Below are 18,341 nucleotides of genomic sequence, written 5' to 3' on the forward strand. Positions count from 1 at the left end.
CTGATGATTATCATCGTTTTCTTTAGTAAATCCCGACGTCGAACGAGACGGATCAGATGATGATGATGATGATGATGATGATTGCGGAACGGATAATGATGATGATGATGCTGATGACGATGATGATGATGATGTTGATTTATTATTATATTGATCCGTATCGAATTCCATCGAATGGGATCTTTTCAACATTGATATGTTATAATAAATAAAACGACCGTTAAAAATTTTATAACACCTTATAAAGTTTATTATTATTATTATTATTATTATTATTATTGTATTTATCACTTTTTTGAAAATTTCATTGAATAATTTTCCATCGTAATAATTTAAATCGTTTATTATTATTATTTTTTCAATATCATTTTCATAAATTTTAGTAGTAGTAGTAATAATAATAATAATTTTTTTTTCAATTGTTCTAGCAGAAGAAGAAGAAGAAGAAGAGAAGAAAAATGATGACGACGTCGGTTGTTGAACGATTATATTTAAAATAATTACATTTTGAGGAAAAATAACTTCCATGACAGTTTGTGTTTCACCATATTACATTTCTAAAAAAAAATAATAAAATTAAAAGATTTATTATTATTATTATTATTAACGTTAAAAAAGGAAAAAAGGAAATTTTTAAAACAAATATTACACACACACACATATATATATATATATATAGTTGAGAAAAATTTATATAAAAGGTAAATTCCAGAGAGAGAGAGAGAGAGAGATAGAGAGAGGGAGGGTAAAAGATAATTCATTTATAAAACAAAAGCTATTGTTCTTTAATTCCATTGAAAATTTTCCATTGTTTAAAAAAATGGAAAAAAGGAAAAGGAAAAAAAATTTTTTATTTTTTTATTTTTTTTTCGACTGATTTTAATTTAAATTTTTTTTACTTTTTTCCATTTTTTTTTTTTTGTTATTGATTTGTATTATTTAAATTTTTTTCCTTTTTTCCTTTTTTTTTATTAAAATTTTTATTATAATAAAAGAGTAAAAAAAAAAAAGGAAAAAAAAAGGAAAAAAAAACTTTTAAAAGTTTTGTTTTATTACTTTTTTTTTTTTTTTAATATTTATTTTGATTTTTATTGATTTTTTATTATAAAAAACAACTAATAATAATAATAATAATAATAATAATAATTAATATTATGCTCTGTTTGTTCCTTTTTTTTTTAAATAACTTATTAGTTTATCTTTTGCAAAAAAAACTTTTTTAATTTTATTATTATTATTATTATTATTATTATTATTATTATTATTATTATTAGTGAGAGCCTTATTAGGTTTTCTTAAATAATTTTTTTCTAAAGGGAAAAAAATGATTTCTATTGTTAAAAATTGTATTTGTTTATTCTTATGTATTTTAAATAATTTAATTTATTTATTGTTATTTTATTTATTTAAATTTTATGTACATATATGTATGTAAATTTAAATCATTTGAAAAATTTTTATATATAATGAATCAAAGAGTTAAAATCATTTAAATTAATTTTTGTGACAGGGAGTAGTAGTAGTATATGTCCGTGAATAAAATCACGTTAATTAATTACAAGTGAAGAAACCATTTTTAAAAAAAATTTTCATTTAAATTAAAAGTATTTATGTAAACATAAATTTAAATCCAAATTAAATTTATTTTTTTTTTATATAAAATTTTCCATTGATTTTCTTTTGTTATTAACAATAAGCATGATAATAATGTATACATGGTCACGAAATTATTTTAATAATTTTTTTAATTTCTATTCGTTAATGTAATTAAAACGTTTATTTATTTAAGGTTTTTTTTTTTTTCTTTTGATTATGTCAATTTTTCAATGCTAATTTAAAACGATTTTGGCCATTTTTTCTGTGTTTGCAAATAAATATTACGAAATGAAGATACGTCGTCAATATTAATTATTATAAAGTTGCTTATTTGATTAACGTATTTTTATAAATTAATAATTAATGAATTTATTTTAACTAGAGTAGTAATTACGTAATATTAACAGATATATCAAAATTTTTTTTTTATATGTAATTAAAATTTTATTTTTATTATTAATATTAATTAATTAATTAATTATTTATTTATTAATTTAGAAAAAATAATTAAATAATCGTGTCAATAAGTGTTATTAATAAGTTATTCTATTAATACGTGTATTTTTTTTAGTAAGAGAAACGAAAAAAAGACGTTACTCCATTACATGAATTTTTATTATATACAATGATGGCGGCAACGAGGAATACCGTAATTGAATAATAATAATAATAATAATTAGAAAAATTCAAAAAAGGAGAATAATAATAATAAATAAACTCACATTTTGTTTTTCTATCTTGCAGGTTTTCCAACGTATTTGTCTCTCTCCCACGATGATATTTTTGTCCTTTGGAAAATCGATGAAACTAACAAATACTAGTGCATAAAACACACACAGAGAAAAAAAAAAAAGAAAATTATAAATAAACGTACGTTAAATATGAGAATAATATTCACACGGATGATATATACATATACTGAAAAGTATCGAACGTTTTGAAAAAGAAAATATATTAAATGTTTCCAGAAAACAAATGAAATATTATCAAAAAATAAAAAAAAGAAAACAACAAACTGGTAAGCGTTTAAGAATTTGAATATTTATATTAATATTATTATTATTATTATTATTATTATTATTATGTGTTCTTAAATAAGTCTATTAAAATCCAAAATGTTTTTTTGTCATGTTGACATGGCGTACAACTGCGCTCTCGACTTTCGATTCTATTTTGTCGACTCGACTTGCGCCCTCGAGTAAAAGTTTACGGATTTCACTGTTTTCTCCTCAACAATGGACATCAATAAATAATTAATGTTTGACAATGATGGGGTGGTGGTGATGGTGGTGGTGGTGGCGGTTGACAATGACGCCCATATTTTTTAATCACTCTTCTTTTATTTCTATACCAAAACCATTTAATATTATTATTATTATTGTATAACTCATCATTACTTAATGACAAACTCATAACAGCAATTTTTATTCATATTTTAATTTATATTTTTTTACTTTTGTGTCAGTCATTTCGCCATGTTTTTCTCTATGCAACATAATCAATGTTGTTTATTGAAACTTTAAATAAGACATTTTATACCATTGGTTATTATTATTATTATTATTTGTTTAAAATGAGAGATTTTGGGGTGTAGTAAATTTTACCTCCTCCCTCTTTCTCTCTCTATCTCTCTGTCATTCTCTTTTACCTATATTTATATATATTTTCTTTCTCACTTTCTCTTTAGGGTTTTTTTTTCTAATCATTCTTTTTCTCTCTCTTTTCTCTCATATTATATTTTTCATCATTTCTTTAATTTCTTCTTCCTCTTATTTTCCATCAATTTATTATAACAAAATTAATTTTTTTCTTTCTAGGAAAATGAAAAAGAAGAAAACAGAAAGACAACAAACAGGGTTGTCGTTTGCGTGGATCAATAAATGTATTTTCTAATACCTTAATATATATAAATAGCAAAACTAAATTAATAATTTATGGCGTTGATTGTACGAGTGTCGATCGAGTTTTGAAACATGAACGTTTTGAAACTTTATTTTTTGGGTGAGAAATAATAATAATAATAATTTTATATGTATGCATACAGAACACAATTTCATAAGTTTTTTCTTTCTTTTATGAAAATATAATTTTAAAATGATTTATGTATTTTTTTTTTTTTTTTTTTTTTTTTTTTTCAGATTGCTTTTGGAAAATATTTTAATAGGCTCACTATTTTTTTTTTTTTTGTAGCGTTTCAAGTGGAAAATGTGATATTTTAATCCAAAAAGGGAAAATTTATTCTCGATCTGACGATTTAATTGGTAATAAAATAATTTTATTAAATTTTTTTAAATTAATATTTTGCCATTTTATTTTAAATATTAATTATTTATATATTTTAGAATTGGATATTGGTCAAAGTATTGAAAAAATCTCCATGTTTCTTATTATCTTCTCTGTATATATATATATATATATATATTTTTTAAATTCGTATCACTCTTATTTTCGAACGTTGTACGTTCAGAAATTTTGCTCCGCATTATGACGTCACATGAAAAATTTTCACAACTGCAGTGTAGCCGTTAACGTTCGTTCAGTCGCTCCTGTCTTTTCTTTGGAGAGAGGTTTAATCACAGGTAAGATTTTATTTTTTTTTTATTTTATTTTTTAAATAAAATTTAAAACAATAATTGTAATAATAATTTAGTTTTCGACTATCATGGCGTAAATAAATAATTTTCAGGATAAAAAACGGGAAAAAGTTGGAAAAATTTATAGATATTTCTAGAGAAAATTTTTTTTTTTTTTTTCTCTGTGTGTTAACCGAATTCAGTTGAATTATCGATTTAAAAAAAAAAAAAAAAAAAAAAAACCTTTTCTCCTCGGAAAATGGTGTTTAAAAAAAAAATTTTCCCATTATTATTATTATTATTATTATTGTTTTAAAATGAATTTTTTATTTTAAATGTTGATTTATTATTATCAAACACGTTCGTTTTTTTTTTTTTTTGTTCTTTCTTAACCGTAGTAGTAGTTGTTGTTAGTTAGTATTTAAAAAGAGAGAAAATCTATATGATGGAAATAAATCAATAAATGATGATAAAATTGTAGATTCGTGCAACAAAACGGGAAAAAAAGGGATTAATTATTAATAAAGAACGTTTTAACCGTTTGACATTTAAAAAAAAAAAAAAAAAAGTGGAAAATTTTTTAATTTTTTTCCTTTTTTTTTTTTTTTTTCCAGGGAGAAAAGAAATTTGCAAGTGAATCGAAATGGGAGATGCCAAGGTAAATTTTTCTTTTTTTTTTTTTTTTTTTGCTTCTTTGATTCAACACACTTTTTAACAACAATCTCTGGAAAGTTTTTCCAATTACTTTTTAAATTAAAATGGGGAAAAAAAAAAAATTAACAACCCGATCAAAGGAAATTATATGGAAAAATTAAAAGGAAAAAAAAAGCTCATATTTTCAATTTTACAAAAAAAAATTTTTTAGGGGGGGGTGTTTTTTATATAAGCAAAGCATTATTTGAAATTTTTACCCTGAATTTTTTTTTCCTTTTGCTTTTGCTTTGCTTATTATTATTATTATTATTATTATTATTATTATTATTATTATTATTATTATTATTATTTCTTTTTAGTATTCTCTGGTATGATTACGAAATGGTTTTTTTTTTTTAAAAGTTAACACAATTCAGGTATCATTCTTTCTAACGTGGTGGAAAATTTGAAAATTTCCTTTTAAGTAATAATTAGTCTCCCCAAAAAGCTCAATAAAACCTTTTTTTTTTTTACTCGTATCGGTTTAGGCTTTATTAAAATCGATTTGTTTTGTTTTATTATTCAGAAAGGTTGATAAATGATATTTTTTAAAAATTTCTTCTGCTTGGTCACACGCACACCCACACAGGTCATAAAATTTCTTTTTTATTTAACTTCATATATGTGCGTGTGTGTGTGTGTGTGTGTGTGCGTGTGTATTATCAGTTTCTTTTATTAAAAAAAAAAAATTGTATGTCAAAACGTAATCAACCAACCAATTAATTGATCGTTTAAAAAAAAATTTTCCGATTTTTCAAAGGAAAAAAAAATCATCATCATGGATATTTTTTCCTTTTTAAAAAAAAAAAAAAATTCACATGCATTCGAACTTTTAACCTTTTTTTTTTTTTTGAATTATTTATTACGAAAAACGTTTAAGAGATCATTTTCGTTTTCATTTCTTTTTTTTTTATACCTCGGAAAATTTTTTATTTTTTTTATTTCATACCTGTACGTAGATAAAATTATATATGGTTATTATTGATTTTCGCCGCCGTCTCTCTCTCCCCCCTCCCCCCCGAAAAAAAAAAAAAAAAAGTAAAAAATCTTCTCTTTCGTCGTTTCGGAAAGTTGGGGAGCAATAAAATAAAATTTAATAAAATTTTTCTATTCTAAAATTTTCCAATTTAAATTTTTTCCTTCAAAAAAAAAAAAAAAATAGTCCGGGAAAAAGGGAAAAATATGATGAATTATCGATTTGTAATCCACATTGCGTTTTTTAATAAAAAATAAAATAATAATAATAATAATAAAGATTCGAGATTAAAAAGAAAATAATTTTTTTTTTTTTTTATTGTTTTTCCAGCGACGGAAACCGCAAAAGAAAAAAGAAGGAAATTTGGATGATCTCAAACAAGAGCTCGATATCGATCATCATAAAATTTCGGTTAATGAATTGTATCAAAGATTTCATACGAGTGCTGAAACCGTGAGTACATACATATATGATCGTTTTCCATTTTTAAAATTAAATTTCCCCCTTCCCTCCCCTCCCCTTCCCCGTACCGGAAAAAAAAACATTTTAAATGTCAAAGTTAGTGGCTTGACTCCTAATTAATTAAAGTTTTTTCTTTCTCTTCCTTTGTATAAAAAGGCAAGTGTTAAGACACGCCAAGAAAAGCTAATTTTCCTTTTTCTTTTCTTCTTCTCTTTCCCGGTTTTTTCACGAAACTGGAGGAGGGTTTTTATTTTTTCTCTCACGTTTCGTGACCAAAAATATAGTAGGTCAAATCTGTATTGTTTCACCAAGGAGAATTATTATTATTATATTTTGTCTGACTAAGTGAAAAATCATTTTTCTTTTACGCTCAGGGTCTAACGCATGCAAAGGCAAAGGAAAATCTTGAAAGGGATGGACCGAACGCTTTGACGCCACCCAAACAAACTCCAGAATGGGTTAAATTTTGCAAACAATTATTCGGTGGATTTGCTCTTCTCCTATGGATCGGTTCGATTCTTTGTTTCATCGCATATGGTATATTAGCAACAACCGTCGAAGAACCAGCTGATGACAATGTAAGTAAGATGTTATGCCATGTTTAAACCAACCAACACGTCATTAAAATAGAGTACGGTGTTTTAAAAACGAAAAAATGGCGTTTGACCGCGGCAATCAATTATTTTTATTAAATAGAAAAACCTTCGGGGGGGAAAAAAAAAAAAAAAAAAAAAAAATTTTCGTGACACGTTTTCATATAATTTTCACACGCGTGACTTTATAATTAATTTAGAATGTCATTTAATTTACAAATTGTTGATGACAATTCACGAACGTAATATGCTAATTTGTTAATTTTTTTTGTTTTTAATACTAATATTATTATTATTATTATTATGGTCACTCTTAAACACGACAAGATTTTTTATTTTTCGTCGGGGTTATTAAGGATTTATTCCAGGTTTTTTCCCCGACGATTCCTTAGGGACAAATACTCGAATTTTGTTGGTGCTATTTACACAATATTTTCCGAAGAATGTGGGCCATCCCACATATATGGCGATTTCCTGGATGGTTTCTTCTTTTAAATTTTCTTTTATTAAATATGGTGGCATGGCTCCCAGTCCTGCTCCCACGATGACCGGAATAGTTTCTGATCTGACGCCTCCCCACATCCTGGCTATTGGCAAATTTTATTATTATTATTATCATAACATTTTTTTTTTTATAGTTATACCTTGGAATCGTATTAGCCGCTGTCGTTATCGTAACTGGCGTATTTTCATATTATCAAGAAAACAAAAGCTCAAGAATTATGGAATCCTTTAAAAATATGGTTCCCCAGGTAAAAAAAAAAAAAAAAAAAGAAAATTTAAGAAAATGTTTAAAATATTTAAATATTTAAAAAAATTTCAAATTTCCTTTGTTTTGAACATTAAAAAAAAAATCTGAAATTTTTTGATATATTATTTAGTTTGCCACGGTTATTCGACAAGGTGAAAAACTTACCCTTCGAGCCGAAGATATTGTCGTTGGTGACGTGGTAGAAGTTAAATTTGGAGATAGGATACCCGCGGATATAAGAATTATAGAAAGTCGAGGATTTAAAGTTGACAATTCGTCATTGACTGGAGAATCCGAACCGCAAAGCAGAAGTATCGAATACACTCATGAAAATCCATTAGAAACAAAAAATCTGGCATTTTTCTCGACAAATGCCGTTGAAGGTACGAAGTTGATTAAATTTTTAAAAAAAAAAAAAAAAACACAAATTTTATTTTATTAAATTTAAATCGAAATGAAAATTTCTTGTTTGCAGGTACTGCTAAAGGTGTCGTCATCAGTTGCGGAGATAATACGGTTATGGGTCGAATTGCTGGATTAGCATCTGGATTAGATACTGGAGAAACTCCGATCGCCAAAGAAATCCATCATTTTATCCAGCTCATTACCGGCGTAGCAGTTTTTCTAGGTATAACTTTCTTCTTAATTGCTTTCATCTTGGGTTATCACTGGTTGGATGCCGTCATTTTCTTAATAGGTAAAATTATTAATTATTGGAGGAATTTTTTTTTTTTTAAAAAAAATTTTTCTGAATTTTTAAATGCATCATTTACCATACCCAATATAGGTATTATTGTGGCCAACGTACCAGAAGGTTTACTTGCTACCGTAACAGTATGTTTGACTCTAACCGCCAAACGAATGGCTTCCAAAAATTGTCTCGTTAAAAATTTAGAAGCTGTCGAAACTTTGGGGTCAACCTCTACCATTTGTTCAGATAAAACAGGTACCCTTACGCAAAATCGAATGACCGTCGCTCACATGTGGTTCGACAATCAAATTATCGAAGCGGATACGACGGAAGATCAATCTGGTATTTAAATACAAATTTTTTCTTTTTTTTTTTTTAAATTACATTTAAGGTTCGTACTAGTATTATTTTCATTTAGGTGTTCAATATGATAGAACCAGTCCAGGATTTAAAGCTTTGTCCAAGATTGCCACTTTATGCAATCGAGCCGAATTTAAAGGTGGTCAAGAAGGAATTCCAATTTTAAAAAGGTAAAAAGAAAAATTTAATCCGATAAATCATTTTGTAGGTACGTGTTCCTAATTTTAATTTTTATTTCTTCAGGGAAGTTAATGGTGACGCTTCGGAAGCTGCTTTACTAAAATGTATGGAACTTGCTTTGGGTGACGTGATGACAATACGTAAAAAAAATAAAAAGGTTAGTCAGCAAAAAAAAAAAAAAAAATTGCTCTTGTACCTTGTCAGGTACAAGTTGTTTTTTTGTTATTCCATGACTGGAGTATTGAAAAGTAAATAATTGCTTTGAACTATGAATGTTAATAAATTATCGCTTTTCCCCCTCCCCCCCTTCTCAACTGTAGGTCTGCGAAATTCCATTCAATTCAACTAACAAATACCAAGTTTCAATTCACGAAACTGATAATGCTGATGACCCGAGATATCTTATGGTGATGAAAGGTGCTCCAGAAAGAATTTTGGATCGTTGCACTTCTATATTCATTGCTGGAAAAGAAAGAGTTTTGGATGAAGAAATGAAAGAAGCTTTCAATAATGCTTACCTTGAACTCGGTGGTTTAGGCGAAAGAGTTTTAGGTACCCGAAAGAAAATTTTTTTATTGTCGTTTTTTCCCATTGAAAATATTATTATTATTATTTTATTTATATGACTTTTTGTCGTTAGGATTCTGTGATTTAATGTTACCGTCTGATAAATTTCCTTTGGGATTCAAATTCGACAGCGACGATCCTAATTTCCCAATAACCGGATTGCGTTTTGTCGGTCTCATGTCAATGATTGATCCTCCCAGGGCTGCCGTGCCCGATGCCGTAGCTAAATGTCGATCAGCTGGTATTAAAGTAATTATGGTCACGGGAGATCATCCGATCACAGCAAAAGCCATTGCAAAATCGGTCGGAATCATATCCGAAGGTAAATCCTTGCACGACGAGAGTATTTTTAGCGAATAATTTAAATTAAATTTGCGATTTAAAAAACGTAGGAAACGAAACCATCGAGGATATTGCTCAACGATTAAACATACCCGTATCGGAAGTTAATCCTAGGGAAGCCAAAGCGGCTGTCGTTCACGGTGGAGAATTGAGAGATCTCACATCAGACCAATTGGATGAAATACTGAGGTGATCAGAGTTTTCTTCTTGTAAAAAATTGTAAAGTTTTTTGTTTTATAAAAAGATAAAAGTTACAACGTTGATTGTAAATTAGGTATCACACAGAAATCGTGTTCGCTAGAACTTCACCACAGCAAAAATTGATCATCGTGGAAGGTTGTCAAAGGATGGGTGCCATCGTAGCCGTAACCGGTGACGGTGTAAACGATTCGCCGGCTTTGAAAAAAGCAGATATTGGTAAGTGAACGATTATTATTATTATTATTGTCGGCCTTGGTTTTGACAAAAAAAAAAAAAAAAATAATCGTTCAGAATATACCTATAGGTATCAAGGTTTTTTTTTAATTTTGCAAAGATGACTTTTTATTTTTTTTTTCGTAAAAATTTTTTTAATTAAATCAAAATACACTTAAAATAATAATAATAATAATAATAATAATAATAATAAAAACTTAATGCATAAAAATGACCAAAAAAAAAAAAAAATTTGAAATGACTTTTAGTTTTTATTTGAATTGTTTAACGTACCAAAGGTCAATTGAATTTTGATTGAGGTTGGCCTTTTCTTATATTCTTTTTAAAATATTTTTAAATAAGGGTTCGTTATTAGGAATGATGAAAATTTAAACACCTGATCGTACTTACGTACCTGATTTATTCATAAAATTTTCAAAAACATTTGCTTCAGAGTTTTGTAATAAATCCCTTATTAATAATTAATTAACTAATAAATATTTTATTTTTACGTAATCCAGTACCTTAAAAAGTACCTATAAAAATGACCTTTTTTTTTTTCAGGTTTTTATAACTGTAAAATAAACGCTTGGAGTTTTTCCAAGTTACGGTACCTTGCTTGTTTTTACTATGTGTCGATTAACAAATAATTTAAATGTATCATTTTTTTTTTTTTTTTAGGTGTTGCCATGGGTATCGCAGGTTCGGATGTATCAAAACAAGCAGCCGACATGATACTTTTAGATGACAATTTCGCATCGATCGTAACGGGAGTCGAAGAGGGACGTTTGATTTTCGATAATTTAAAAAAATCAATCGCTTACACTCTGACATCGAACATTCCAGAAATTTCACCTTTTCTTGCCTTCATTATGTTGGATATCCCTCTACCTTTGGGTACCGTCACTATTCTTTGCATTGATTTGGGAACTGATATGGTGAGTGGATTTTTTCGTATCCCCTTTCTTTATTTATATTATTTACGTGATTAAAAGGAAAAAAAAGGAAAGAAGACAAAGGATAAAAAAAAAAAAAAAAATTTGTCAAGTTGTGTATACCCACTCTCGTCAAAATTAATATCCTATTTTTATTTATTTGGTTTATTATTATTAGGTTCCCGCCATATCGTTAGCTTACGAAGAAGCTGAGTCTGATATAATGAAGCGTCGTCCTAGAAATCCTTACAAAGATAATTTAGTTAACGAAAGGTAATAATAATAATAATAATAATAATAATCATGGAGGTTTTAAAAAAACAATTATGAGGACACGCAAAGCATGCATTCAAATTTTTCTTTTTTTTTTTTTTTGCATATAAATTCATTTACTCACTTTAAACATGAATTTTTTTTCTACGCTCTTTTTCGTCTCAACATCACAAAATGTCTACTCTTTTAAATCATCATCATTATTATTATTATTATTATTATTATTAAATTAGCTTGCACATTGTTTACAACGCAGCCTGTTTGATTTGATTTCGAGCTAATTTTTAGTTTTTTTTTTTTTTTTTTTAATTACACCATCAAAACTTTCTGTCTTTATTTCTCATATTAAACAAGTATATATATATCTATCATTCTCATCTATCTATTATTTAGTTTTTTTTTTCTTTTCGGCATTCCAAACGTGTAGATAGATAGATAGATAGATAGATAGATAGATAGTTAAAAAAGTATTATTCAAGGTTAGGTTACATGACTGTTTTGCTGTCCTAAAGCGTTTAAATTTATTTATTATTGATTTGAAAAATTCTTTAAAAAATTTGCTATCGTTCATATACATACATAAACTGCATGCTTTTATTCGTAATGAGAATTATTTGAATGAAACGACTCCATGATTTATTTTATATATTGTTTATCATCATTATTATCATTATTGAAAAAAAAAAAAAAAAAAAAAAAAAAATTATTTTAGGCAATGGTGGTGCTTTATATATATATATGTAATGATGAGTCTCTCGTCAGGTTTTTTGTTTTTGTTTTGATTTTTCGTGATGACGAAATGATCACGTGATTTATTTAAAATGTGTTGCCGTGTTAATTTTTCAAAAAAAAAAAAAAAAAAAATTTGCACTCATTTTCATTTTATTATTATTATTATTATTATTATTATTTTAAATTGTGTGTACGTGTGAAGAGTGTGTCGTTCATGTTTTTTGTTTGTTGTTGTTGTTGTTGTTTTAAATCACTCTCTACTCGAGAGAGAGTTTTGTTTTACTACTCTTTAATTGATTTTAAATCATGGGTCGGTCGGTGTGAATGAATGAATGAATCAAAATGATAATAATAATAAGTACGAAAGGTCAAAGAAGAGGTCAGTTGTTGTTTGTACGTTTCCAAAAGAAAGAGTAAATGTTTTTTATTTATTACGGTTGTTGTGCTGTTTGTTGTTTGTTGAGCAAAGGATGGCCGCTCGTATGAAATTATATATTATAATAAATTGTTACGAAAGGGAAAAAAATTCAATTTAAACTCTTTTTTTTGTACCTAAATTAGTAGGTATTTTTAGGTATCGTTAGAACAATAATAAAATTTAATTAATGATAATAAAAATTCCAAAAAAAAAAAAAAAAAAAAAAAAAAACGATATGGCGGATATAATAACGACTATAAAAAAACTCCAAAATGCAATCGTAAACCAAAAAAAAATAATAATAATAATTTTTAAAATAATTTTAAGATAGTTTATTATTATTATTATTATTACTCTTCGAAGAAATTCCAAAGAAGAAGAAGAACGTTAAAAAAACTTAGTTTTAAATTTTTAGTAAAAATTAATTAATTTAATTATATTTAAAAAAAAAATGATTTGTGTTGAATTTGTATTATTATTATTATTATTATTTTATTATAAATTAAAAATTAGGTTCCCGCCATATCTTTGGCATATGAGGAAGCGGAAGCGGATATCATGAAACGTCCACCACGTAATCCGTTCACTGATAAACTCGTTAACGAAAGGTAACAACAATAAAATAATATTAAAAAAAACTAAAAAAAAAAATTGTCTGCTAATAATAATAATATTAATAATAATGATAATAATAATAATGATTAACAAAATCGTTTATTAACAATACGAATACGATAAATTGTATGGGAATTGTCAATGTGCGTGCGAGTGCGTGTGTGCGTGTCGTTATATATTTTATATTAACTGTTTGTATGTTTGTATGTTTGTTTGTTTGTTTGTTTGTTTTTACATGTTGCTTTTGATGTTGTCGTTTAAATTTTTTTTTTTTTCAAATTTATTCAGATTACAAAAGGGACAAGATGGATGACGTATAAACAAAAAAGGGGGGGGATTTTTTTAAAAATTTAAAATGGTGTCTGCTTACGTCATTTTTAAATTTTGAATTTATTTATCGAGTAACTCAAATTCATCATTGATTGATTTTGACTAAAAATCATAATTCATTTCCTGTAGAAATTTGTGCTAAACATAATTAATACTACTAATTTTAGTATTTTAGTTTTTTAGTTAATCAAAAATGTAGAATTAGTTATGATTTAATAGTATTTGTAGAATTTAGTTTTAAATTTTTTTTTTTTTTTTTCATTCATTTTTAATTTATTGCTTTTGTACATACTAAAAAAAAAATTAATACTAATTTTATAATAATAATAATAATTAGTAATATTTTAGTAATTAAAACATATATAATAATAATATTAGTAATCGATAGGAAATTTAAACGATTGTGAGATGATGATGATGATGATCGTCTCGTGAGTTTCAATTCGTTTATTTCAATGATAATAATAATAATACTTAAAGTTTTTGTATGTGTGGCCTTGTCTTATAAAAATTCTGCCCATCAATAGGGAGAAAAAAAAAAAAACATGTCCCGAACCTGTTCGAACCTGGAATCTAATTTGAATAATTTTCGGGTGTGATTTTTTTTTGTTGTTGTTTTCTTTTCCAGGTTGATTTCCATGGCCTACGGTCAAATCGGAATGATACAGGCTGCCGCAGGTTTTTTTGTTTATTTCGTAATAATGGCTGAAAATGGTTTTCTACCGTTAAAATTATTCGGAATACGAAAACATTGGGATTCGAAAGCTGTTAACGATTTAACCGATTCTTACGGACAGGAATGGGTAGGCTTTTCCATTTTCCTACTCTTTTTTAAAAAATTTTCCCAATATTTAATTTTTTTGGTTTTTTCAGACTTATCGCGATAGGAAAACATTGGAATATACTTGTCACACGGCTTTTTTCGTATCCATCGTTGTCGTTCAATGGGCTGATTTAATCATATGTAAAACGAGGAGAAATTCTATCGTACACCAGGGAATGAGGTAAGACGTAAAAGATTTTCCGGGGGGAAAATTCGTGGATGGAAACAAAAGAAAATCATGTGTCGTTTAAACGGCGCATGATTTTCACCTAGGGAAAATCCAAACGAAAAAAAAAAAATCGATTTACTCACGTCCCTTTTTCTTTAAACCCTGAAGGGAGGGAGGGAGGAAGGGATGGATGGATGGATGGATCTTTTGCCGGACAAATGGTAATTTTAATTAACCCCCTTTGAAAAATGTTTTTTTTTTTTTTTCCTTGACCTCAAACAAACAAACAAACAACAAAACCTAAACGAAAAATTGCGTGATTTTTTTTATTGTTTAATTCAATCGATGATGATGATGATGATGATGATGACCGTTTTCTGTTTTTTTTTTTTTTTGTTTTTTTGCAAAAATTTTAACAAACAAACGAATTATTATTATTATTATTATTATTAAACGGTCATTTTTCATTCTAATTATTTTTTGATTGAAAACAAATGAGTGGTGGATGGAGAGGTGGATGGAGAGGTGGATAAGGGAGAGGAGGGGGGGCGTAAAAACCTTGAATTAAAAAAAAAAAAAGAAAAATCAGGAGGCGTTTGTTGTTGTTGTTGTTGTGTGCCGTCACCGCCACTACCGCCGTGATTTGTATGAGAAAAAAAATCACGTTAATTAAACTGGACGAACGTAAAAATATAAAAAAAAATAAAATAAAATAAACAAAATGGCGGCTGCGGCGATGGCGGTGGAGGCTTACGTATAAGCGTGTGTATGTAAATGCTCTTGCATACGTTTTATAAACAAAAAAAATTTACAAGTGGGCGGTTTGTTTCAAGTTTTAATTTTGATTGGTTTTGTTTCCTGTGTGTTTTTCGCATTATTATTATTATTGTCCACCATTAAACACGACAAGGCTACTTGTCGGGGTTTTTAAGTATTTATCCGAGGTTTCTACCCGATTCCTTAGGGACAAATACTCGAATTTCGGTGGTGCCACTTATTATAAGATAGCACCACATCAATTCTTGAAGGTCTTCCTGAGTCCGTCTTTTTCGATGGGAACGATTTGTCTCCTGAACTGGGCTCCGGTGACTAACATCTTTGGAGTGGCCAGGGTCAGAAGCAGTGAAATTCACGTTCTCGTCGAGCTGCCTCAGGTCGACAGTAGAACAAGATTTGTTTTTTGGTTCTTACTTTGTCTTGTTCTCATTTTTTTTTTGCTCTTTTTAAGCCAACAGCACGTGGCGTTCTCAAACGGTCACCCATCCAAGTTTGCACCACGCCCAATGCTGCTTAACTTCGGTGATCGTACGGGAACCGGTGTGACCAGCACGGTATGGCCGTTGACTTATTATTATTATTATTATTATCATTATTCTTCATCTTTTTCCACTCTTCATTCTTTCGATCGTGGCAATGGGCAACGATCTGCAAAACACACGCACACAACATCATGATTTGCCATTTTGTTTTTTTTTTTCTTCTTTCAATTCGTATTACTCTCGTATACTTATTTTTTTTTTTCGAAGGTCAATGATAGACTTAAAATTGTCTATTTTTTTTTTTTTTTAACAAACCACCTTGACTTTTCAAGGTTTGTATTTAATAATATAAAAGATTTTTGGCTGTACGAAAAAAAAAAAAAAAAAAAAAAGATTTTAATTGATGTTTGAATAGAACGAGGTTGGTGTGTGTGTGTGCGTAAGCGCGATTAATGATAATAATAATTTTTTTTTCACGTTTCTCTTTATTATTTATCGTCGAGTACCACCGCCGCCGCATTTGACCGTTTATTTATATAAGAAAATAATAATAATAGTAATGACGAAATGGTTGATTCGCATTGGGGAAATTTGTCGTCATTACACGTTGTAACCACGATGAATTTTCCTTTTTTTTCTAATCGTAATATATAAAAAAATTTGATTTTGTCGACCTTTACGTATAATAATAATAATAATTATTTCTGTTTTAGGTTTTACGTTAACCTTGAGTCTAATTTGTATCCTTTCGCGAGCGTAGGTAGAATCACATAAGAAGTAATGAGAATGAAGGGAAAAGGTGGCGGTGGTTGCGGGGGGGCTCTTGAATTGTGAAGAGAGTTAATATTATTATTATTATTATTCAATTTGCAATTTATTTATTTATTTGTATTACTCTTGATGAAAATTTCGGTCCTTGACATCCCCCATACCAAGTTTTTAATACTTAAATCAACCACTCGATTGACTGACTGAGTGACTACCTGGTTTTAAATTTCCGCCAACCTTGGATGTGGATATTAGGCACGATATTTTATGTACAATTATAGGTTTTAAATTTTTTTCGGTCGATAATTAATGAGGGAATTAATAGTTTTTCTTCTTCCACGTTTTTTTTTTTTTTACTCTTAAAAATCTTTATTTTGATTTTACAGGAATTGGGCATTGAATTTCGGTTTGGTTTTCGAAACGATTTTGGCTGCTTTCTTATCATACACTCCGGGAATGGAAAAAGGATTGAGAATGTTTCCACTCAAGTAAGTTTTTTTGATTGAAACGTCACAGGAGGCGAAACTATCGAAAAAAATTTTTTTTAAAAAAATAATAATGATAATAACGGGTGTATATGAAAAAAAATGTACTTATAGGCCGGTATGGTGGGTTATTGCTATACCATTTTCACTTATGATATTTATGTACGATGAAGGAAGACGTTATGTTTTACGAAGAAGTCCCGGAGGATGGCTCGAAAAAAATACATATTATTAAAAAAAATCCAAACCTTACATCGTGAGAAAATTTACTTTATTTATTTATTTATTTATTTACTTACTAAAAAAAAAATAATTAGGTAGAAACGGGTACTAACAATCACTAATTTCTGCGTTCGGGGTGATACCCGGTAATTAATTATTAACATAACTTCCGGTGGCGGTTTGCTTTCATATAATAAATTATTATTATTATCGTAACAACAAGTAAAAAAAAAAAAAAAAAAATTTTTTTTCTTTTTTAGGTTCGTCTGGTGGCTTCCAGCAATTCCATTTTCTCTTTCTATTTTCTTATACGACGAAGCTCGACGTTTTCTACTCCGTAGAAATCCAGGCGGATGGTTGGAACAAGAAACATATTATTGAATCAAAATAGTAGTAGTAGTAAGAGGAGTAAGAGGAGGAAGAGGTGGAGGAGGAGGAGGAGGAGGAAAGAATAATCAGTTATTTAAAGTTAGTGATTTTTATAGCTCAATTATTTAAAATAATCGTCAAACAAAAAAAAAAAAAAAAAAAAAACAAATTAAAATGATTTATTTAATTTATTTAAAAGAGAAAAAAAAAAAAAAAAAGAAAAAAAATTAAGAGAAAGATTATTTATTCATTTGTTGCAATAATTATTATTATTCATTGTAAATTGTTCATTATTATTATTATTATTATTATTATTATTATTATTATTATTATTTATTTATTTATTTTTATTATTATTATTTTTTTTTTTTTTAGTTCTTCTCTTTAGTTGTTTTGAAAAAAAAAAAATTAATTAAATAAGTTATGGGTATTTATTTAGGTTTAAGGTGATTGTATTATTAAAATTCTTCCTCTTTTCTATCCTTTTTTGCTTTGGTATTACATGCGTACACACACACACAAACAAACAAACACACAAACAGACAAACAAACTCGCAAATTTTCAATTAAAATAAATAATTAATTAATAACAACCATTAATAAATTTCAGTAAGAAAAAGACGGGAAAGCGTGTACGTAGGGTTTATACATACGATAGACAACAACAACCAAGCACAACAACCACAACAACAACAACGCGATAGCGAAACGTTTAATTTTTTATTATTATTATTATGATTATTTT

General features: G+C 27.5%; 1 protein-coding gene across 1 annotated transcript; it reads left to right on the forward strand.

Annotated features, from left to right (window-relative positions):
* Positions 1 to 6,044: 6,044 nt before the first annotated feature.
* Phum_PHUM361900 (sodium/potassium-transporting ATPase alpha-1 chain, putative) lies at positions 6,045 to 17,608 on the forward strand (the record flags this gene model as incomplete). The annotated part of the gene is made up of 19 exons (XM_002428032.1): positions 6,045 to 6,062; positions 6,169 to 6,291; positions 6,675 to 6,878; positions 7,532 to 7,645; positions 7,775 to 8,027; positions 8,120 to 8,341; positions 8,432 to 8,677; positions 8,754 to 8,865; positions 8,939 to 9,032; positions 9,196 to 9,427; positions 9,516 to 9,764; positions 9,835 to 9,973; positions 10,059 to 10,201; positions 10,880 to 11,136; positions 13,070 to 13,164; positions 14,130 to 14,304; positions 14,375 to 14,505; positions 16,907 to 17,008; positions 17,488 to 17,608. The coding sequence occupies 19 exons, from the start codon at positions 6,045 to 6,047 to the stop codon at positions 17,606 to 17,608; spliced, it is 3,030 nt and encodes a 1,009-aa protein (XP_002428077.1).
* Positions 17,609 to 18,341: the final 733 nt, after the last annotated feature.

The sequence above is a fragment of the Pediculus humanus genome, genomic scaffold (assembly GCF_000006295.1).
Source record: "Pediculus humanus corporis 1103172107775 genomic scaffold, whole genome shotgun sequence".
NCBI lineage: Eukaryota > Metazoa > Arthropoda > Insecta > Psocodea > Pediculidae > Pediculus > Pediculus humanus.